The 24,306-nt window shown below is 39.7% G+C and overlaps 1 protein-coding gene across 3 annotated transcripts in view; it reads left to right on the top strand.

Annotated features, from left to right (window-relative positions):
* The window catches only part of MGAM (maltase-glucoamylase), a 223,086-nt gene that overhangs the window by 48,046 nt on the left and 150,734 nt on the right, over positions 1–24,306 (top strand). For all 3 annotated transcript variants that reach the window (XM_037835992.1, XM_037835990.1, XM_037835991.1), the window contains exons 22-37: positions 205–329; positions 3,137–3,225; positions 3,900–3,949; positions 4,389–4,556; positions 6,806–6,958; positions 7,302–7,502; positions 13,864–14,018; positions 15,139–15,307; positions 15,567–15,663; positions 16,495–16,607; positions 17,338–17,463; positions 18,601–18,729; positions 18,985–19,095; positions 19,437–19,499; positions 23,376–23,510; positions 23,987–24,074. In XM_037835992.1, coding sequence (XP_037691920.1) covers positions 205–329; positions 3,137–3,225; positions 3,900–3,949; positions 4,389–4,556; positions 6,806–6,958; positions 7,302–7,502; positions 13,864–14,018; positions 15,139–15,307; positions 15,567–15,663; positions 16,495–16,607; positions 17,338–17,463; positions 18,601–18,729; positions 18,985–19,095; positions 19,437–19,499; positions 23,376–23,510; positions 23,987–24,074 — 1,972 coding nt within the window. The remainder of the gene's footprint in view (positions 1–204; positions 330–3,136; positions 3,226–3,899; positions 3,950–4,388; positions 4,557–6,805; positions 6,959–7,301; positions 7,503–13,863; positions 14,019–15,138; positions 15,308–15,566; positions 15,664–16,494; positions 16,608–17,337; positions 17,464–18,600; positions 18,730–18,984; positions 19,096–19,436; positions 19,500–23,375; positions 23,511–23,986; positions 24,075–24,306) is intronic.

Genomic DNA, 24,306 nt, shown 5'->3' with positions numbered 1-24,306 from the left:
GCATAAATGTTTGCACAAACCCTCAACTGATGACAGAACATGCTGTGCTTAATTGTTTTTTCCATTTCTCGTTTGATTGCCTGACTAGACAGCAATTCAGCTAGGTGGAGAAGGGAGAAAGCTATAGATAACTCAGTAACACATGGATAACCAGTGGAGGTGAATGTGCTGCCCATGGCAATGCATTTGATTTACCTACATTAGGGGGGCCAAATAAGATGGAGGAAGCAAAAAGTGGAGATGTTACTTCCTGGAGACAAAATTGGACTTCACCTTCGAGGAGGCTACATCTTCCCCACACAACAGCCAGCTACAACCACCGTGGTCAGGTGCGGCATGCTGAGAGTTTCCTGTAAGAGGGGGGCTCACAAAGCTGATCATTGCTCTGTCCCCATCTGTTGATCAAATAGAGGATGCTGAAGAACTATGTGTAGTGTAAGGATGAAGGGTACTGGCTTGTGGGTATGCATGTGGGGTCATCAAACTCTGTCCTCGGGCTCTTCTGAGGAAGCTGCTGATTCAGAACTGTGTCCAGATGGATTTTGAAAGACATTAATCACTGTCCTTCCTTAAACCCCTCTGTGTCTCCTCAAAGCACACTGAAGTCTAGGGTGGCCATCCTTCTTGGATAGCCCAGGGCTGTCTTGATTTAGCACTGAAAGTCCCAAATCCTGGGAAACCCATCAATCCCAGGCAAACTGGGAGGGCTGGTTGCCCTACCTATTCTGGCCAGTCTTCCCATCCATGGTGCAGTGCTAAAGACTCACTCATTCTCATTTCTAGAGAGTGGGGTCCACCATTTACCTCCCTATAATCTGAATTGCTCATTCCTTTTCTTCCAGGGGCATTTCTTTCCTGTGATTCAAAAATAGGTTCAAAAGTTAGCTTCTCCTGGGAGCCTCAAATCTTTCCCGTATCACTGATGTCTCCTTTATGCTTCTTTGATTCTTATAGACTCCATCTGTACTAAAGGGATGCACATTTATATTTATATGTGTCTCTAAAAGTATTAGCTTTTTTTTTTGTAGTAGAATTCTTTGGAGGCTGAAAGCATGCCCTTTTTTTTTTCAAACCTTCCTTACTACCTTCATTTTTCAAACTGTAGACATTTTATGATACTGATAGAAAATATGCCTAAACCCAAAACCAACTGGTTTCTTTTTCTCTAATTGTTAAGCTTTAGGTTGTTCTGGACACTGATACCAAGATCATTTTTCAAAAGGAAAATCTTAACTTGTTGCTCCCCTGCTGGAAGTCTGAACTCTTTAATTATAGGGTATTTAAGGCCAATCACAAACTGGTTCCAAATTACCTTAACAACAATATCTCCTGCCTCACCTTAGTACACACCTATATGCCTGTCATAACAAAAAGCTTGCTGTTCCCCAAACCTAACATCCATTTTACTGCTTTTGGGCTTCTGCATTTATTGCTCTTCCAATATACTTTGCTTGGTACACTCTTAGTGACCCTCCAAATTAAACAGTTTCACCTGCAAGAAAACATCCCCAAATCTTCCAGCAAAGAAAATGCTGCTGCTTCCAACCTTGTCATTTTTTATACTGCTTCTTAAATTGCTTCTTAACTAATTTTTATTTATTCCTTAATATTTTAAAATATTTCCATCATTGTTATTTTATACTCTATCTGAAAATTCTATTATCTGAAGTCCTTTAGGGAATCTAAATCTACTGTTAAATATTTTGTATGTGTTTAGTGATTTTTTTAATTTTCAAATTGAGGTAATCTTAAGGACCCAAATAGGGATCTCATTCCTCCAGAGATGATTTACCTTTTCTTCTGTTGCAAAGCAGAGCCTGCTGCAAACTTGGGATCAAATTAACTCCATTTGAATATCCTGGGTTCATGTGGGAATTGTAGGTTCAGCTTCTCTACCTTGGATTGCAAGGCTTGGAAGCTTGATTTTAGCATTGCTACATATAGGCATTTGCCCCAGCTCAATCCCAGGTTCTGCTTACTGAGCACCCTTTTGGTTTTAGCTCACCATTTCATTGTTATTTTGGTTTTTGGATATATCCCTTGTTTTCTTGTAAGCTCTGCAATGTTTTAATAGGAATATGTGATGTAATTTATTAGTGGGTGGCTCCTTTAGGATATCTAGTGTCCTCTAGACTGTAGAGTCCACAATACTACTCGAAGAGTCAGGCTGGACTCCTAAAGTATCTTAACTCTACCTTTTTTGTGTCACTTAGCACTTTCCACCTTATTTGGTGAATGTGTCAAATCTTTCTTAAAATGCGTAGGGTTATCAAGGTCAGCAGTTATGATTTGTTCGTCATTATATCTCCTAGACTTCCTAGTCAATGAAAGGTTCTCAGTGCATGGGTGTTAAGTGAAAGCGGGTGACTTGATTGATAACTGACTTAGGCTGGCATAGAGCACAGTGCGAGGCTGACTCAGGAGAGAATTACAGCAGGGAACAGGAGGCCAGCGAGGAATGCATGGGGGCGGGGAAATTGGGAGTTAGTCTCAAAAAGAGATTCAAAATGAAATTGTTCTATCTCATCCTCTCTCTCGATGTCCATCTATTGTACCACCTCTTTGAGTAGTGTTTTGTGTTTCCTGTTCTAAATTATAGAGAAGATAATTAGAATGTTCTGTTTTTCTCTCAGAATAAACTAGTAATAATCAAATAAAGAAAGTTGCTGTTATAAAGATCGACCTTATTGTATTTCATTGTTTTTTGAGTAAAAATGGTCCTTAGGGGAAAGAAACATATCTCCCCCCTTCAACCTCTGTTAATTCTTCTGCAGCTTTCATCTCTAAAATGAGTGGGCCAAACCAACAATTGTCTAGGATTTGTTTTCTTTTCTGATAGACTATATTCTAAATAATAGTTTCACCAGCAGCTCTTTTGTAGCTATTGCAGTGATTCTGGTGCTTAGAGTCTTGCCTCCTATGTAGATTCTTATTGCTGATGTTTGGGGTTTTTCTATTTCCTCTGACGTTACTGATACTAGAAAATGATGCCTCTGTTGATTTTGCCTTTATGCCTGAAGAAAAGGAAGGGTATCTACTTTCCCATTTGAAATGTGACTGAAACATTCCCAGTTCATTTGGCAACATTCTTTGAGTCTTAAGTCTTTGTCTCTTAGATAAATCTTCTTTTCCACAGTCGGCGGAACCCTCTTGGTCTTATCATTGCCCTAGATGAGAACAAAGAAGCAAAAGGCGAACTTTTCTGGGATGATGGGGAAACCAAAGGTGAGCACAGACTGGATAATGTTGCTGTTTCCGTCTTTGACCTATGACCCTTCACTCTTGCTTTTCCTTTAGCTGTGGGAGAAATCTCATCAGGCACCAAAGCATTAATAATCAAGAGAAGTTTGTTTCTGGGTTCATTGCTCAGGGGTAGTGGTAGATGAACCATAGGTGGAAGGAAAAATTCATCTCTGCTTCTTAGAAACACCACTGACCAGTGATATAAATAGGTTCTCATTTTATTGTCTACAGGCAACTGGAAGAAATGTTTTCAAGATAGTTCCTATAATTCAATGTCAATATTTCACCCAAAGATACATATGAACGAATGTGCTGACATGAAAGACATGGTCATGCTGTGAGGCAGTGAGAATGCACTTTTCTAATGTGTGTACATCTAGCCATGCTTTTTAGTACATTCTTCGGTCTCCAGTATACCAACAAATCTTGTGACTCAAGCTTAGGAAGTAGGCTTGATTGAGGCATATGCCTTAGAAGCACCTGGAAGGGAATCTATTCAAGGTATGGTGGGAAAGGGGAAGAAAAACAGTGGCTTACCCTGGAGACCCTTTTCATGATCTCGTTCTCAAGATGTAGCTTTAAGGAGAGAAGAGAGTGAAATCTGTTCTTCTGTGGTGGACAGATCAGAATCTGACTAATCTATCTCCTGCTTTCAGATACGGTGGCCAATAAAGTTTATCTCTTCTGTGAGTTTTCTGTCACCCAAGTGAGTAGCAAATTTTTATGAATCTTACATGAGGGCTTTTGTCTGACCATTAGCTTATGTGTGTTTCTGTATGTTTGCCATTATATTTGTGGCTTGATATGTATTTATGACTATAGGTGAACAGTTTCAATTTATGACTTAACTTCTAATAATGGAGTCATCCATGTTAGCAAAAGGAGGCAATGGTATGGATAAATATAAGCAGCCAGTGTTTCTAAATACAAATTAAAAAAATTTTTCTGTGTGTATGTTTGTATGTTTCTGATTTTGTTTTTCCCAGGGGATTATTAAAATAAATTTGTGCTTCTTAAGCACATATTAGTAGCAAGAATTGAGAGGCATTTTGAGTGACTGGGGATACCTGGTTGAGGATGGAATATTTGAGTGATTTAAAAATCTGTGTATAACAGACAGCCCTTTGTGCTTGTTTGTTTTGCAGAACCGCTTGGATGTGAAAGTTGTGCAATCAGCCTATAAAGACCCTAATAATTTAGCATTTAAGGAGATCAAAATTCTTGGGACCCAGGAACCTAGCAACATTACCGTGAAACACAATGATGTCCCAATTCAGACTTCTCCTAAAGTCACTTATGATTCTAACTCGCAGGTAAAAATCCACTTAGTTGAAGTGATTTATCAAGAATTTTTTGTAGCATCATGGTGTTCCTTCTTGTCAAGGTTGCATGAACTGCAAAAGGATCAGCACATACTCTGAGGCCTGCGGGAGGGAAGTCAGAGGGTTGGGAAAGAGAAACTTTGAGGACGGGGGCAGAGCTAGTATAGTTAGGGAACCACTGAGGAGCTGGGATATGGCAAAATGGTATTTTCATCCTTATTCCCTTCTCTGTCCCTCAGTCTGTCTTTCTGGGTTTTAATTTCAAAGAAATAGTTATGATGGGGAAAGAATTCCATAATCCTACCTAAAGGCTACTTATTTGATTAAATGATAATAAAATAATTTTCATCAGTTGTAATAAGACCCGACACTGCTGAACAGGTTGTAATCCATTCCTCTGCTATCTTAGCATTCTGAAGAATTCTTTCCATAAATACTCCTTACTATGGATATTTCAAGTAACCTGGGATTGGGAGTTGCCTGGTTATGAGGGACCTTACACATTTGGTGAAAATGTGTAGATTTAGTAGTCAACTATAAGACATGATGACATTTAACATTTTTCACCGGCAACATACATTGAGGATGCATACATTATCCAGTTAAATATAAAGTTTTATATTGTTGGTTATGTGTATGGCAAAATGCAAGCCATTTTGAAGAATGCATATATGACAACAAACAGTCATTTTCTTTCAATACGTTAATTAATATAAGACCAGAGGAACTCTTTAATCCTTTGAAATTTTGGGGTGAGGACACAGTTTATACAAATGAAACTTTTGGAAAGGGGGCAAGGAACCCAAACAAGCATATAGGGCAATGTTAACTTATATTATGCCTATTGTAAAATCTACAGGAAAACTTGCAAATTTAATGTCTAAGGCTTAATGGGGTAATCGAGCAAAACTGCTTGTAGGAGACAGGGATAAAGCTGGACCTGGAAAGATGGTATTTCAGGTAGGAATTTTGTTTGACTGCAACTGACAGGAAACCCAGAAAAATGGTGGTTTAAACAAACTATTTTTTTATTCTTTATGCAAGAAGAAGTTTAGAAGGTGGTCAGTTGCTGGAATTGGTTCAGTGGCCCAAAGTTGTCAGGGTTGAGGTCTTTCTTGTAATTGGTGGTGGAGCTGCTTAGTTCCAGTCACCATGGGCCTGGTCTCACAGAAAAAGAGAAGAAACAGCAAGGAAGAAGTAAAGGTGAAGGGGCAGGCCAGCACTCCCCGGTGGATTTGCTGTTACCTATCTATGGCCACAGCTGTGTTACGTGGATTATATGTAGTCAGATTATGGAGGGTCTTGGGTATCAGAATGAGATGTTCAGACTTGATCTCATTCTCAAGGAGTTGTATATTGATTTTTGAATCAAGGGTGTGCCACGGGAAGAGCATTTTTCTGGGGTGGGGTGGGGGATTAATTGGATGGGGAAGTGCAAGAAGAATTTAGATTGAGAAGAGACTGGAAGAAGGATGATAATCCTTAGAATATTGCTTCATTACTCCAGACAAATTAGAATTTTCACTATGGAAATTGCTATTTAAAGAAGAGACAAACATAAGAATAATATATATGGAGTAGTAAATATTTGAATTGGCCAGTGAAATTCAAAGAATGTTTCAAGTTTTGAAATTCTAGGCTTGGAGAAATGAAAAGGCTGGGATGTTAGAAATGGAAGGAAACAATGATTTTGCTAACTTACTAATTTTGCAGTTGCTAAAATTGAGACCCAAAGAATTGAAAGAATTTGTCTGTTTCCACAGCAGAATGGGGGTGAGAACCCAGACCACATGATGCTTACTCCTGTGTTCTTTCTACCACTTCACACTAACAGGGGATTTAGTGATTTAGGGAGAAGAAGGGATAAAGAGAGAAACTCAATTTGGGATAATACTGTGTATGTTTGTGTGTGTTATGCTGCGAGGGAAAGTGCGGAAGAGAGCATTCCTGACAAAATAAGGAGGAAGAGGATTCAGGGTAGGAGAGGAAAGGTGTGTTCATAGAGGGTATTATTTGACCTAATTCTTTTCAAAATGTTATGTATAAGAGAGTTGCAACATTTGTTCTGTTGCCACTGGACATCCCCCCACCTCCATACCCTTCCCTCCATATAAGCTCCAGTGGTATATTGAATTGATGAGAGTCTGGTCTGATTTCTATTTCCTGTCCTAAAAAAGTTTCAGATCTTATAATGCCTTTGCCAGAGGATTAATTTCCTTGTTACTTTCTTCTTCCTATAGGTTGCCCTTATCACAGACCTTGATCTTGTCTTGGGAGAAGCATACACGGTGGAATGGAGCCTGAAGATAAAGGATACAGAAAAAATAGACTGTTATCCTGATGAGTATGGTGTTTCCTCAGAAAACTGTACTGCACGTGGCTGTGCCTGGGAGGTAATCAGGGTGACAACATCCATGTATATTAAAATCCTCTATTCTTAATTTTCTATATTCATGAGCATAGTACAAGTGTAATTATTAAAAAACAATAGAGGGAAAAGACTTCTGAAGGAATCTGAGTTTTATCTGGATGTGAACAGTAGGTGGGCAGGCGTAGGACATTTTTGCAAATCTTTTGCTTGGGACTAGGACTTTAAACTTAGGTCAAAACCAAATGTTATGTAAGCAAATGCATGATGGGCTGGCTTTATCTCCCTGTAAATTCTCTTTTTAGCCCCTTTCTATTGGATAATCCTAGAACTACATGCTGATCTATGGCTCTGGCCTTACTTTTCAGGAATCCAGTTCACCTGGAGTCCCTTTTTGTTATTTCATCAATGAACTATACTCTGTCAGTAATGTTCAGTATAACTCACATGGGGCCACAGCTGATATCACCTTAAGGTCTTCTCTTTATGCTGATGCTCTGCCCTCAACACCTGTGAACTCCCTCCATCTGAATGTCATCTACCATAAGAATGACATGCTGCAGTTTAAGGTAAGCATGGTATATGTACAAAGTATTGACTAAGCCTTTTCAGTTCTATGACTTGATTTATTTATTTATTTGGTTTTTAAAATAACATTTATTTATTTCAAACTTTTAAGTTAATTGTGCAATATAGAAAACTGAAAAGCAGAAGAAGCAAAGAATTACAAAAATCATCCAGAATCACAAGCAGTTTGCAGTTTGACATATCCTCTAGGTCCTTTAGATGTAGTCATGCAAATGAGCATACATTTTTATGTGGTTGAGATTACACTGAATGTATCACGCTTTTTGGGAATATTTACCAATTCAAAGTCCCAGAGCCATGAGTATTGTGTTAACCAAGAATACATGACACCAACTCAACCAGGTCGAAAAAATGTATTCCTGCCTTTCTTGAGGACAAAAATTTCATAAAAGACAAAAATAGCAATAGGCCTCTATAGATATTGGCAGAATTACAAATTCTGTATTCTCTTAATGCTCAGTTTAAAATGAGACATAAAGCAAGAGTACAGTAAGTATAATGCTTCTAAGAAAATTCATTATCAGATCCATATTGAAAGATTAGCAAGAAGGTATATTTCCAATGAATTATTTAACAATGTTTTCCTGTGGTACAACCAAGAGATGGGCACAAGCAAGGTTACATCAAAATGGAAAGAGGAGCACATTTGCATACATCCCTCCCCCTGCACTTTCTTCTGCCCCTCTGCAGCCAACCTAATGAACAAGTCCTGATGCCTAATGCCAGTGGTTTAACAATTCCATGTCAAAGATGCTTCTTTGCTATTAACAAAAAGATACTTTTAAATTCCTTAATTCACTAGCTCTACTTTTTATCATATATTGTCACCTCAGGATATCTGAAAAGCTTAGATGTTGTGAAATAAAGAATGTATCTTATATGCAATAAACACAGGTATTAAAAAATGCACAGAGAACGATGGTTATAATCTAAAACTGTCTTCTATATATAGAGATACTAGCAAAGAGCCCTTCCCTTTGCCCTTCCTCTTCTTCCTCTTCTACCGTTTCAGTGGCAAAGTACAGAAATACATCTAGCTTCAAGAGGTGGATTAGCAAAGGTCACTCCCAGAAGACAGTGCTTCCTATAAACTAACACAAGGGCATGTATATAGGTATTATTTTTCTACCTCTGTTTTCATTATACTTTGGACACTAGGACTTGTCCTTTAATACACAGCAATGACTAAAATGCCGATACAGAACAATGGTCAGACAATGTGAACTTGTCTAACAACTCATGGCAAAGAACCCTTCCCTCTGCACAGCCTGCACTGCTCCCCCTCCCACCTCATCAGTATCCTGCTCCGACATCTCCTTTAACAAGACCATTCCCCAAATACAGCCAGTCCTCTGTATTAACAGAAAAAATATTGAGAGTGTTATTTTACACTCTCTACTTTTAACATATATTGTATACTTCTAAGCATCTAGAAAGACTAGATATTTCAAATAAGGACATAAATTTGTCCATAATATACACAGTAACATCAGGTAAACCATACACATGTAGCAAAGGATATAATCTGAAAGTGTCTTCTAAATAGGAACATTCTGGCCTAGAAACCTTCCCCTTCTCATCTCACAAACAGAATGTGTACTGCTTTGGATGTGGTTTGACCATTCCGTTTCCAAAAGTTATTCATATAAGTTTTAACAAAATGCTATCTACAAAATGTATTACTTTACTACCTCTACTTTTAACATACTTTATGTACTTCTAAACATCTAAAAAGACTAGATATTTCAAATCAAGGCTTAAATTCGTCCACTATATACACAGTAGTGTTGAATAAACTACACACATGTAACAATGATTATATCTGGAAGTGTTTTCTAAATAGAAACATTCTGGTCTAGAGCCCTTCATTTCTCCCAATTCCTTTTCCCACCACAAACGCAGTGGATGAGTTACAAGTACATATGTCACTTAGATGTGATTTTAAAATTTCATTTATAGAAGTCATTTTCAGAAGACAGCCTTTTTATGAATTTTAACACCAAGTGTACAAAATGTGTTAGTTTACTAATTCTACTTTTGTCGTACATTGGCAACCTCTTTAATATCTAGAGACTAGATATAAAATTAGGACTCATTTGTCCAGTATATACACAATGTATACAGAACAGCAAAGTTAAATGAATGCACACACCATAAAAGGCAATGGATGATCAGAAATTTTCTAGAACACACTGGCAAAACACCTTTTTCAATTTCTTCCTTCCCACCTCCCTCAAACCAATGACAAGTATAAGAGTGCAATGGTCAGAGGTGGTTTAACAATTCCATTCCCAAAGACAATATATCCCATCAATTTTTAAAAGTTATTTACAGTGTTATCCTACTACCTCTATGTTAAAACACATCAAGCACTTCTAAATATTTAGAAAGACTAGTTATTTAAATAAGAACTTACTTGTCCACTGCATACATAGTATTGTTAAATAACACTGCACACACAACAATGGTTATAAGCTGAGTTATCTCCTACACATGACCGTCTTGGATTTGAACCATTCCTTCTTCATTTACTTTTCTCCATCACCAGTTCAGTGGACAAGTACAGGCAAATGTAATGCTTAGAGGTGGTTGAACAAATTCATACTCAAAAGTCATTTACGGAAGAGAGGCTTTCCACAGAATTTAACATAAAATATACAAAACATGCAAATTTTACTAACTCTAGTTTGTCATACACTGGCAACCTCTCTAACGTCTACAGACTAGATGTTGCAAAATTAGGACTCATTTGTCCATTATTCACACTGTATATACAGCCAAACAAAATGCACAGAACATACAGAAGAAAGTTTTGTCTGAACACACTCACATATTACCTTTTGCAATTGCTTCTCTTCCACTTCCTCCAAACCACTGGATGAGTATGTAGACAGTAGTATGCTTCTCACAGATGGTTGAACAATCCCATTTCCAAAAGACACGATTCCTATGAATTTGGGCAAAACTATATTACAAAAGTAATATTTTACTACTTCTACTTTTAACATTTGTCCAGCACTTCTAAACATCTAGACAAACTAGTTGTTTCAAATATGGACTTAGTTTGTCCACTATATACACAGCAGTCTTGAATAAACTGCACACATGTAACAACAGTTCATCTGAAAGTGTCTTCTGAATATGAGCATTCTGGTCCAGAACCCTTCCCTTTTATCCCTTCTTCACCAATCCTGTGAGCTATAATGCTCAAAATTTCAGTAGACAAGCTTTCCTAGGAATTTTAACACAAAATGTACAAAATGTATTAGTTTACTAACTCTAGTTTTGTCATACACTGGCAACCTCTTTAATATCTAGAAGACGAGATGTAAATTAGGATGTGTTTGTCCATTGTATACCAGCAGAGTAAAACCAAATGCTCAAAGATAGGGACAGTGGTTAATCTTGCCTTGTTGTAAATACACTGGCACAGAGCCCTTGGCCCTTCCTTCTCCCTCCTCCCCCAAAACAGTGCACAAAATGTGTACAATTCAGAGAGGTGGTTTGGCCATTCCAAAAAACCCCACAATATTTCATATGAATTTTAACAAAAAGGTAATTACAAAATGTGTAATTTTACTACCTCTACATTTAACATGTCAGGTACTTCAGAACATTTTGGAAGAAGAGATATTTCAAAAAAGTATTTAGCATTGTCAACTATATACAGAGTAGTGGGGAATAAAATGCATACACAGAACAGTGGTTATAATATGAAAATATCTTCTAAGTATGAGCAGTCTGGCATAGAAACTTTTACTCTTCCTTTTCTTAGCCTTCTGCTCCATGTCCTCTAACCTACAGAACAAGTGTGGACGTGTGTTGCTTCTAGAGGCAGTCTAAATTCCATTTCAAAGTCATTTCCAGAAGGCATTTCAATGATTTTTTTTTTCTTTTCTAATGAATGGGTATTACAAGATGTGTGATTTTCTAATTGTACTTTATCATACCTTGGCAATCTCTTCACATCTAGAAAAGGTTGAAAAGGTTGGGGGGAAAATCGAAGGTAGCTTTTTCATAGTATATATACACAAGCCTTCTATAAACAGCCAGTATATCTTTCCAAGGGTGGTGGGCACTTCTTACTGGACAAATGTGGCACTGTATTCTACAGTTTCTTTCCACCTATTGTTGTCTAGGGCTCTCCTCACCATCCAGGCCCCTTAAGGTCTTTGTCTATTGTTGTTGGGATGAGGTGGCATCTCGTCCAGTTGGGCGGGTGCGATCACCCCAGGTCCTGGATCTTCACAGCTCCGTGGCCTGAAGAGGTGGCTGAGCTTGAGTCCACACAGACCCACATTCTGAGCCCTCAAGTCCCCTGAGGCCCTCTGGGGCTTTCGGGAGGCCGCCATTCTTTTCTCCCCACCACACCTGCCACCCGGCAGGTTTGGACCAGGAAACCGGGTGGCCAGCGGGTTCCAGGCTTGGAGAGACAGCCACAGCCATCAGGACATCATGGTGGGAGGGAAAGGCAAGCTTCCGCTGCTGCCTAAAGACCTGGATCCGGCCAGTGGGCAGTCTCGGTGAGGACTCTGGGTCTCCGCAGAGAAGGGACTACAGGCTACAGGCTACCCCCGGGCCCCCGGCTCACCTACCAGCAGGAGCCAGAGGAGCCAGAGGGCTGAAAGGTCTGAGAATGCTGGCCAGGCTCCACTCTTCACCGCTCTCTCTGCCAGAACTCTTGATTTCTTTTTGCTAGTCAAAATTACAGAACCTTAAAATAAGTTTGCTCTTCTGAGTTAAACATACTGCTAGATACTAGAACATTATCCTAAGAGCAATGAGAACCCATTGATGGGTTAGTGAGACCTGTTCTGATTTGCATTTGAAAATGTTGCTCTGTCTACTGTTAAGGAAAATGGTGAAGAGGACAGGAATGGACACGGAGAAGTTAGCTAGTAGTTGCTGTGGTAGCCAGAGGAGCCATCATGGTAGCTTGGACTAGGGTCCAGGAAAGGTGATGGGGAACAGTGGAGGTATTTGAGAGACACTGAGAAGGTAGAATTACAGCATCTGGTGATTGCAAGTAAGTTATGAGGGAGAGGGAAGCATCAAGAATAATTCCCATGTTGCTGGCTTGAGTCTCTGTATGGATGGTGATGTCACTAAAGTACAGTGAAAAGGTTTGGGCTTGGGGAAAATATGATTTTTTTGGAAGCTGAATTTGAGATATCTGTGAACTAGCCACGAAAGTGCAGCAATCTCATTTTTTCCATGGCTTCAATAACATTGGTGTAATTACTAATTCAAGTAATTACAATTGAAGTAATTGGCTGTCTTTATGTCTGTTTCCCTACAAAATTGTAAGATCCCCAAGGAAAGGGATTTGTCTTTTCAACTTTGTGCTTCTGAAATTTAACACAGAAGCTAGTAAAACGGATTGAGGGAGGAAATGAAAGAGATCGGGCTGCTGTTTGCCTAAAAGCTTCTACACAATCCGTCAACTTGGACTATGATAACTTTTTTATCTTCTAATGTTAACTTGTTTGGATTTCCAATCTTAATTCTTGTCTCTACCTACTACTCTACCTCATGACCATATAGTAATTCTCTTCAAAGTATGCACCTTTTTCTGAGCCCACTCTGTGCCTTTGTGTTTGTTATTCCTCTACATGAAATGGCATTATTTACTTTCTATGTTTGGTTAGTGGCTGTGTAGTTTTTAAGACCCAGCCTGTATTTCTCCCACAAAACTGTCTCACCTCCCAGAAACAGTGTTGGGCATTTTCTTCCCTATAATCTCACAGCACTTCTACAGAGCTCTATGTTAGCCCTTATCACCTAGGTATTGTGGTTTTCTTTTCCACCTCCCATTTACACACAAATTTCTTAAAAACAATAGCTATGTCTTATTTAGTTTAGTATTTCTAGCATTTCATACAGTATCAGTCAGGATTATAGGTAGGTACTCAAATGAATTTAAATACCATTATTTAGCAAGGACATGTAATCAAATAGGATTTATGCTTTTTGGGGGAGAGGATGTTTTTCAATTCAGAAAAGTTTTCAGATAGTTATAAACATGCATATGTTCACACATTAAGTAATAAATAATGTATTCATAAACACGACACTGATTGCAGACTGATTTTCCAAGATAACACCAATGTCAAAGTGAATATGTTACTGAATAGAGTCCTTACAAATGAAATAAGGCAGATTCAGATAAAAATGTCAAATCTGGCATTTTCCTTGATATTTTAATTAAATCCAAGATAAAATGAATTTATAGAAGAAAGAAATACAGCACTTAGACCCTTTGTCAAAGGCAGCAAGTTTCTGCTAAGGATATAGGTTTTAAGAAGACTATCCTTGCCTAAAATCGATTTTCTCTGGCCCTAGATTTATGATCCCAACCACAATCGGTATGAAGTCCCAGTCCCTCTCAATATACCCAAGGTTCCATCCAGCACTTCCGAGAGTCGACTCTATGATGTCCTCATTAAGAAGAACCCATTTGGGATTGAAATTCGCCGGAAGAGTACAGGCACTGTAATGTAAGTGGCTCCCATTCTGATTTGGAATTGATGACCATCTGTACTTTCATCACCAGACCCATTGTCCTTGGCAGTATCATGGCTCAAAATATCACAATGTCCATTTCCAGATTCATGAATAAGTTATTTCCTTAGTGTCTGGTCTCACGGGAAATCTTTAGCCTTTTGGGAATAATTCTTGAAGCAGTTGCACGTACCTGTGGATTCATTCATCAAGTATATGTGGGATGCCTTCTGTAGATTAGGTGATATTCTTGGCACCATGGTTAAAGATAGACAAGTCTCTCGTCTCGTGACAAAAGGTAATAGAAAAATAGTGAAGAAAATTTAAGCTGACATATAAATAAGGAAGTATAGGTAGCAATAACTGCTATGCAGGAAATAGAGCATGGTAATAGACAGTTATGGGGTGGTTGCTGATTTTGATACTGTGATCGGAGAAGCCCTCTCCAAGCAGGTGGCATTTGAAAAAGGACCTAAATAAGGAGAAGGACCACACGTGGAGATAAAGGGGAGAGTGAAGAGCATTTAAGACAGAGGGTAAATGTACATGCCGTGAGACAAGAGCAAACTTTCCATGTTAAGAAACAGAAAGAGTTTAATGCGGTTGGAGCAGTTTAGCAAGTAAAGAGGCAAGTAGAAGGAGACGAAGCAGGGGTATTAGACAGGCTCCAGATCAGGTGTGTCCTTGAAGGCTTCATAAAATATTTTAATGAAAAGCCATTGAAGGATTATATACAGAGAAGTGAAATAATGTGAGTTACTTTTTAAAAATATCATTCTGTATACTATGCAGAAAATAGACTATTGGGGTCACTAGTGGAAGTTAGGGCTGGTATGGAGTGATAGTTGTCATGGTGAGAAGGGGTTAGATGTGGCATTTTGGAGGAAGAACTGAAAGGAGATGGGGGTAGAGGGAAATAGAGGAATGAAAGATGACTCCTGGGCTTTCAGCAAGGGTATCTATGGTTATTTTAATCAAATAGGATTTACAGCTTGTTTGGGAGATAAACAGATTCTGGGGGTGGAAACCAAGATTTCTGTTATATTTGAAAAGTCAGCTGCTTGAAGCTGATAGAGTAACCCATTTCTTTTCCAAATCTACCCTTTTGTGTTGCAGTTGGGACTCTCAGCTCCTTGGCTTCACCTTCAATGATATGTTCATCCGCATCTCCACCCGTCTTCCATCCAAGTACCTCTATGGCTTTGGGGAAAATGAGCACACATCCTATCCAAGAGACATGAACTGGCACACATGGGGAATGTTTTCCCGAGACCAACCCCCAGGGGTAAGGGCAGAACCTTTGGGATATGTGTCTCTGCCTCTCTCCACCCTCACTGGATACACTTTGTGCTTCATCTTCCCAGATTCAACTTGGATTGTCACATTTTGTTTTTGGAAAGTAGGCCATTTCTCATACTCCTTTGTTTCTCATGGGTTTGATTTGTTTCACAGACAAGACTAGACCTCTTAGTGATCAATTTTTGTTGAGTTTCTTTATCAATGTCTTTTAACCTCCTACCACTTCTCCCCCATGACTCTCCCAGTACAAGAAGAATTCCTATAGTGTGCACCCCTACTACATGGGATTGGAAGAGGATGGCAATGCCCACGGTGTTCTCCTGCTCAATAGCAATGCCATGGGTAAGATAATGGCAGTGTCCCCCTTTACTTTTTTGAACCAGTCCTTCTTGGGGAACTTTAGAATGTGTTTGGCCTACCTTCTCTCTGAAGTCAAAATTTTTATCTGGTAGACAGTGTCTTTGTTTGTCGTGTTTTATTTTGTTTTCTCTGATTAGCCTTTCTGTGCATTTCAGTTGAGTAGCACAAAATAACTTGAATTAACCCAATTCTTTTTTTGGCAAAAGACATATAAGAAGGAATAACAAAACCAAGTGAGTCCTAAATATCCTGGAGATCAGCCACAGGGAGCTGTCTATGGTTTGAACTAGTAGTGAAGCTGTAGGTCAGCCCACTCATTTTGGAGGTAGGATGGGGTAGAAAAAATGTGTATGGTATATAGGGAAGCCTTAAATCTAGGGGTGGAAAAAAGGAGCTCATGTAAAATAAGGTCTGTACCTGAGTAAATGATATTGCTATTAATGTCGGTTTCCTGGTTTTGTCAATGTAGTATGGTTATGTAAGATTATCATTGAGGGAAGTGTACATAGGAACTCTCAGTACTATGGGCAATTTTTGTGTATTAAATTATTTCAAAATAAAAAGTTATAATAGTAATAATAATAAAGAGCAGTGTGCAAAAGATATACTAAAATAATAAATCACACCAAGGAAATAAAAATCCACCTGAAGACTTTCATTTAACTTTTTCAGTTCTGTGTGAGTATAATACAGAACAGCTACTCTTAAAATTCTACAATAGGAGGGCACAAAGAAGGGAAAAGTTATTAATTTCGGGAATAATTCCTCACCTTGAAGGTTTCCAGCTTGGTTGTTATTTTCCTGTATTTTCAGATGTGACATTCCAGCCCTTGCCTGCCTTGACATACCGTACCATAGGGGGGATTCTGGACTTTTATGTGGTCTTGGGGCCAACTCCAGAGCTTGCCACTCAGCAGTACACAGAGGTAGGAGGGGATTCAATTGATTATCAAGTATTTATTCAACATGTTCTGCATGCCAAAAACCATCTTAGATACGTTCATTTTTATTATTCTCAGATGATAACTGGAATTGTTGGTCTTTCTAGGAGCCAGGTAGTTAATAGAATAAGGATCAAAAGTACAATTCAATAAAAATTAAATTTCTAGCCTTTCCAAGGATTTCAGAGTAGGAGAAATAGTGATGGTGACAGTAATGGTGATGGTGGTTGTTTTGGCTGCTGGGGTTGTGGAGTGGTGGTGCTGGGGACAATGTCAGACACTGGTCAGTATACTTCACATGTATTAATTCTTTCAGTCCTCGCAAAAACACTGTGAGGTAGATACTATTAATACTTCCCATTTACAGATAAGTAAACTGAGATTCAAAGAGATTACTTTAATTTTCCCAAGGTCACCCAGTTAGCAGGGCCTGGAACCTATATACTAACAGGGCAGTTTGCCTCTAGATTTTGTGTTCTTCACCAGCAAACTCAACGACCTCTAGGAATCAGTAAAAAGTTAAATTTTCTGGAAATCCTAGAGAGGGAGCTCGAGTCTAACAGGAAAATTTCCCTTCTTTATGCCCACAATTTCATTCTGGATTTGAATTTGTTGATTGCCTAACTTGGGGTACTGGAAAAAATATTCTTACTCTATGTGTAACTTCAATTCAGTTTACCCTTTTTGGGGATTAATATTTCTGCCTGTTTTCTAGTTGATTGGTCGGCCTGTGATGGTACCTTACTGGTCCTTGGGGTTTCAACTGTGTCGCTATGGATACCAGAACGACTCTGAGATCGCCAACTTGTATAATGAGATGGTGGCTGCCCAGGTCCCCTATGTACGTTCTCAGTCTGTGGTGTACTGCTTCTGGGACTTCACAGTTAATTCTACTTGTCTCTATGTCTGGATTACTTTATTTGATATTTGTGGGGCTCTATAAAGTTACAAAGTGCTTTTTCATACAATGTCCTATGGAGCCTCACCCCAAACCTGTGACACAGGTGGAGATGATTTTCCTCATTTTATAATGATGGTAGCTCAAAGTAATTTTCCAGTGGAGGAGGGGATAGGGACAACTCTAGGGTTCTTTCTGCTATACCATGCTTCTTTTTATTTTACATGACTTCAAAACACTTATATGGTCCCCAAAGAGTAGTTTTGCTTAATTAAAAAAGAATTAACCCTAATTCAGTCAGACCATTATGTATGTAATGTAACCTAGTTCTAGCATTTCTCAGGCCTGCAGCACAGCGTTTCCTCAGCTTTCAGCTGATCTCTGGCTGGATGTAGTGATCCTGAGACTGATTTCCAAAGAAAATATATATGGAAACAAACTCTGTCTTTCACTTGAGGAAAAGAAGGGTCCAAAGATCAGAGAATTGATCCTGTGAACCACTTACATATTTATTTCATTTACATTTCTATTGTTTGTTTACATTATTCATATTAATAGATGGCGTAACATACATTATATCATCCTTAATAAGGAAGCTGTGTGTCTGATAAGCTCCAACACTGGATATTCCAAAGGAATTATAGGTTTTTGCTTTGTTTTATGTTTTCAGTAGATTTATGGTCCATGCTGTATTAGCACTGGATGGCTAACATTAGGTTATTTTCCCTGAACATGCACCATTGTTATCAGGGCCAGCAAGTTGGTGGAGGTAGTGGCAATAAATCCTTACATAGGATGTTTACAAAGTATTTCCTCATCCAGTGTTTTCATTTGTTCTTGAAACAGCCCTGCCAGATGGGCATTATCATTCCTATTGTCTGATCACTTAATTTTCGCTATTTTATGACTGAAAATTTGAAAATTCAGTGAATTGCTTAGGATCCAATAGTCAACAAATGACAGAGGTGGGATTTGAAAATCAAAAAGAAGCCATTTGGAATTCACCACTGGAAGGTTGTTTGCACATGGAACCTAGACTCATAGCCAGCAGCCACTCAGTTCCCTTGTGCCCTCCCCTAGGATGTGCAATACTCAGACATCGATTACATGGAGCGGCAGCTGGACTTCACCCTCGGCCCCAAGTTTGCTGGATTTCCAGCTCTGATCACTCGCATGAAGGCCGATGGGATGCGGGTCATCCTCATTCTGGTTAGTCCTTATGTGTATGAGTGGAGTTTGGGAGAGTGAGCAGGCTTTGGTGGAGAAAGCCTTATATTGTGTTTCTGTCCACATTATAAGCAGACAAATTGGGGTCCAATAAGAAAAATGCGTTTCCTAGGATTCACAGAAGCTGTGCAGTTTGGGTTGAAGCCAGGACCTTCCCTTTTGAAGAGCTCCCCTTTCTTCTGTCCCTAGTCATTCTCTGCTTTTGGTTTTCCCACCTGACCTGTGCTTTGATTTCAGGACCCAGCCATTTCTGGCAATGAGACACAGCCCTATCCTGCGTTCACTCGGGGTGTGGAGGACGATGTCTTCATCAAATGGCCAAATAATGGAGGCATTGTTTGGGGAAAGGTATGATCTGAGTGGTGACCCACTAATCCCCAGCTTGGCTTTGGGTGTTGGTAACTGTTAATGTGTCTGTTCATCGTTGTGTTTGGCTTGGCCCTTTGCGCTTACTTGGGCTTCAGGGTTAAAAGTTCTCATCTTCTCAATCAAAATTTGTTGACTCGCTTAAGCATTTCATAAGGAATATAGGTGCATTGTGGAATCCACTTTTGTCTATATCAATTCTACTTGAAAATCAAAGTACTACCTCTCATAGGTCTATTTAGAGTTTCTTAGGAAATACTATATAAGGGAAATTATCTAGTGCATTGCTTTTAAACATTTTTATTTCCTTTTTCTCTATTCAGGTTTGGCCTGATCTGCCTGGTATCGTTATTAACGGGTCTCTTGACTGGGATAGTCAAGTGGAGGTAAAAAGCCCTTTGTGGGTGTTGGCCATGGTCAGGGTTGCTGGGAAGGTGCTGCCACACCAAGGATACTGAGCATACCCATGTCGTGGACATGGCACGATGAGGGATTCACTCCTAGGGAGTACCTCCTGGGTGTCAGTAAAAATGACAGTCACTTTACATGTAATATTTTACTCCCAATTGGGAGGTAGGTATTATTATCCTGAGGATAACTAAGACTTTATAGCTAATTAAGAGCTTAAATGACTTGTGCATGGTCGCAAGGTTTTAGGTGACAGAATGGTGATTTCACATCCAGGGCTGTCAGATGCCAAAGGTCCATGAAATTTCTACTGGATGACACCTCCAAGAAGTACTATCTTTTCCTTGAATTAGCACATTGTTGTTGCCTTGGTTATCCCTTTTAAAGAGCCCCAATACCTGCCTTTAGTGACTGGGTCCTTTACTCTGTACATCTTTTTTTTTTTTTTTTTTTCTTGCACAGGCTTTTTTATCTTCACTCTTCTAGATCCTCCCTATCCCTCTGCAGTTTCTTCAACTTTGCTTTCAGCCTTGTTTTCCAGTGTTATAGGAAAATTTGCTCTCTCCTTGGAACCAGGTCTCACTTTTAATAAGTCCGGGTAACCCATACTTCTGGAACTGAAACTAACTCAGTCTTTGTTACTTAAATGGAATTAATATATGGTTCCTTGCTGGGCCAGGAAGTCTTCAGCCCCATCCTCTGGCAAAGACATGTGTGTAATGGATGGATGTAGACTATTTACTTTGTTGTCCATTGCTCTGAGAGCACCTATGAGCAGGATTCTGAGGGTGGGGGCAGGGAGCTTTTCTGGAGGGCTTCTTTACCTTGCCCTCTTTAGCTCCTTAATAATGCTTATGATGTCTGAACAGGAATTGTAGCAGGGCATGTGGTGCAATGGGACCTCCATGGAAAGAGCTGGGAAGATAAGGAAATGGCCTATTTCCCAGAGAAACTTTCAAGGGTTGAAGGGGCAAAGAGCTAGTCTCTGTGTGGACAGGAATGCTGTACAGGTTGTAGTGCCTAGGAATTCTATCAGGCTCAAATATTAGCCAGATCAGGGGATCAAAGCAAAGTGGCAATGAATTCAGGTAAAAGCCACTCAGAATCCCAGGGGCAAAGACTCCTTTTGGGAGTTGTTTCCATATAACATAGGATCCTAGACAGAGGGCAAACTGCATGAGTGAGACTCCTGACCCCAGGAACATGACTGGCAGGAGTTAGGCCAAATACTCATGCTTTATCCAGATACATAGGTGTTCAGGAGAGTGGTCAGACCCAGAGGGGAAATGACCGTTAGAACTATTGTAGTCTGAGGACCAAGGGCTTAGGCCTAGGACAGCTCTGACAGAGCCCAAAGTTCCTGCAAGCCAGTGATACACAGTTACCTGGTGTTAGTGTCTGACCTGGATCCCAGAGCCATTTGTCAGAAGTGACACTCTTCAGGAAAAATGAGATCCCCACACTCAGGATCCAGCGGCTTGGCCACTGTTCTGTGTGTCTTCTTTTTCAGCAGTGGTAAAGTAGAAACAACAGAGGTAGACCTGGGCAGGGTTTGAAGATTGGTAAGAGTGGTGACTCTGGTTCAGTCATGGTTCTTTTCCTTTTCTCTGTTAATAAACAGATAAGGATTTAAGAGAGAGGACCTGGCTTCCTGTACTCCCTATTGCTTGTCACAGAGAATCACCTGAAGTTTGGTGGTCCATGATGCCCACATGTACACAGGCACTTGCCAGACTAGAGAAGCTTAAGGCTATGGGTTCCAAGACTTTTAAATCATTAGGCAGGAAGAGGGGCCACCTCAGCAATCCAGGGATTGGCTACCATCAAATGAACCCCACAGTTCAATAGCCAGTAGGGGCAATACCTTCATGTTGAGGGCATATGGAAATCTGTGGGGCAGTTTTGGTTATCACTGTGATTGGGAAGCACCAAGAGGGCAGTGGATGCCCATAGTTCTGATTGCAGGGGGTTCTCCACAAAGAATACCACCCCAAATGCCAATTGCGCCCCGATGAGAAATGCTAATGGGGATCACAAAATCTATTAGGCAAACACGAGAAGCCCTCAGTTGATGCTATATCTCAGTAGATATTCTAATTATTTATATTAACAAGACCCCCTTCATGAGGCTGGTGGGGATGAGGCTACTGATGTCTAGGTCTGAGGATAGCATACAGTTAAAAAACAAAGAAACCCAGGAAGCCATTGAAAAGCAGATTTCTGGGTCTCAAAATCAGAGATTTTTAATTCAGTCAGTCGGGGGTGGGGGTCTAGGAGTTGGCATTTTAGTAACACACAGTGGGTTCTGATAAGTGATCCTGGGGCTAGACACACAAGTGGGGTACATTGTTGATTTAGAACAGGGAAAGTGAGAGCAGAAGCAATAAGGCAAGAGTTGTACATAGACAGCAGTCAGGCAAAGCCAGCATCTTGGAGAATACTTTTTATTACTAGGTAAGGATAATCAGAGCAGCATTTAGTAAATTAAGGTTGGTCAAAATGCTCACTGTGTCCTACAGATGGCAAAATTCTGATTCAGACACTGAAGTTTTTGATTCTGTTTTCTCTGATCCTCACTCCCCCACCCCCACTCCATCGTTTCTCACGCTACTGAACTGGAGTTCTCTGTTTCTAGTGAAAGATTTTCTTTGTCTGGTTCTACCTCCTTTTTCTAACAAAGTGGAATTTCTGGTACACATCTCTCTCACAGGATTCTCCGTGCTATGTCTCGCTACCCTTTTTTGTTAGCCAGAGCCTTGTATATTGATCCATTTCCGTTTTACTCTTTTGGTTCCTGTTTTGCCTTTCATCACATGTTCCTATTTGTTTTTTGTCTATTGTGTAGTATATAGGAACTGGAAGTCCCCTAGGCCAAGTTCCTCTTTTTTTTTTCTTCCCCCCAGAATTGTTTAGCTCTTCAATTCTTAAAATGCACTGATTAACACAGAAGAACCTGTTTACTGAGACATACAAAAGATCATACAGTTCCATAGCAAACAACATAGGGTAAATAGGAATTTATGGATATTTGCTAAGCTAAGTGGTGTGAATCCTGAGTTATACCCTGATTCACAGTTATTCCGATTCTAAGCTAAACACTGTGGGGAATATACGGATCAATGTGAAGAATATAAGACAAGGTTCTTGCTCTCAAAAAGCTTGCAACATAGTTAAGGAGTTATACCCTGAATCTGCTTTCCAGGTTAAAATGAAGACATGGGTTTTATTATTTGAGTGAAAGAGAAGAGAAGGGCAGGTTGAAACTTCCTCTTTAAGTCCTCTCAATTTAATTTATATACAACTGCTATATTCATGTGATTCTGAAACCTTAGAAAACACAAGTGTGTGCTAGTTAGATATTCTAAAATAACACAGAATATAATCGTGTACTTTCCTCCCCCTTCCCCAGTGGGCTCCAAACAGGAGGGGATCGTCTGTGGGTTTTTCCGACCTGTTGACAGTGCATTTGATGTTGGCTCCTTTCAAGCAGCAGTGTCCCACTTGGCTTCGTTTGTGAGGAGTTTCAGGGGGAGGATTGTAGGACAATTTTAGGACAAGGGTTAAAGGTTGGGCATCTGATACATGAATTTGTGAGTGTTGATTGTTATCACTTATGTTCATACAAAGGGAAAAACATTTGTGGATACTTTCCAAATGCTGCAAAGGTGTGTAATTTGTGCCAATGTCTCTTCTGTGAATTCAATGTATTTCCAATAAACCAAGAACATTACTTAGGTTCTGTTTGGATGATCTATCACCATGTAGTACAAGACTTTGCTTAGGTTATGTTCTCAGTAAATGTTTGATATCTAATATATTTATTTGAACATACAAATTGTATTTGATTTTTACAGCAATACCGAGCTTATGTGGCCTTCCCAGATTTTTTCCGTAATTCAACTATCCTGTGGTGGAAGAGGGAAGTGAAAGAACTGTATACCAATCCACAGAATCCAGAGAAAAGCTTAAAGTTTGATGGCATGTGGATTGTAAGTGTGTGTGTGTATGTGTCTGTACATGGGAATAGGTGTGTGTCTATTTTTGCTTATATAAGCATATGCCTCACTGACCTTTAGTCAAGAGGATACTAATAATCCAAGCAGGACTTTGGACATATCAGACTGCACTTCCTCCGATCAGGAGTGGAATGCTCTGATATTCCTCACACCATGTGCCTGCCTGACAGTCCTGCTACAGTGCAGTTTCTGGGAATTCCTTGGAACTAAGTCTTGCCTCACACCCTAAGCAAGAATAATTTTTTTTTTTTAATTTTACCCTCTAGCTAGTCATTTTATAGAGGTTAATTGATTTTTCTAGCCAATTCTTCCAGGATTTGATGAGTCCCCTTGGGTTGGTAATTACAGGGATTACTGACTGTGAATAATTTATTCACTACACTCTCATCTCTGAATTGACAAGGTGTAATTATTTTAAAAAGTGAGATGCATCTGTTTTAAATGTCTAGGATATGAACGAGCCAGCGAGCTTTGTGAATGGGGCGGTTCCTCCAGGCTGCAAAGATGCCACTCTGAACCACCCTCCCTACAAGCCATGTAAGGACCCCTGGCTTCCTCCACGGGCCCAGCCACGACAACAGGGAAGATGCCCAAACCCTGCAGGAGCCCAGCAGCCAGGGCTTTATCCTGACTCCTAAGGGCACGTCCTTAATTGTTCAGTGGTTTATTGGGGATCAAAGACAAAAGTACTTCAAGCACTTCACCCAGTTAGTTGCATGTAAACAAATTACTGGCTCCATAGGGTGAATTTCTGGTATTTGTTCAAATG

Source organism: Choloepus didactylus, chromosome 5 (assembly GCF_015220235.1).
Source record: "Choloepus didactylus isolate mChoDid1 chromosome 5, mChoDid1.pri, whole genome shotgun sequence".
In the NCBI taxonomy this organism is placed as follows: Eukaryota; Metazoa; Chordata; class Mammalia; order Pilosa; family Megalonychidae; genus Choloepus; species Choloepus didactylus.
This window is presented reverse-complemented; position numbering and strand designations above follow the sequence as displayed.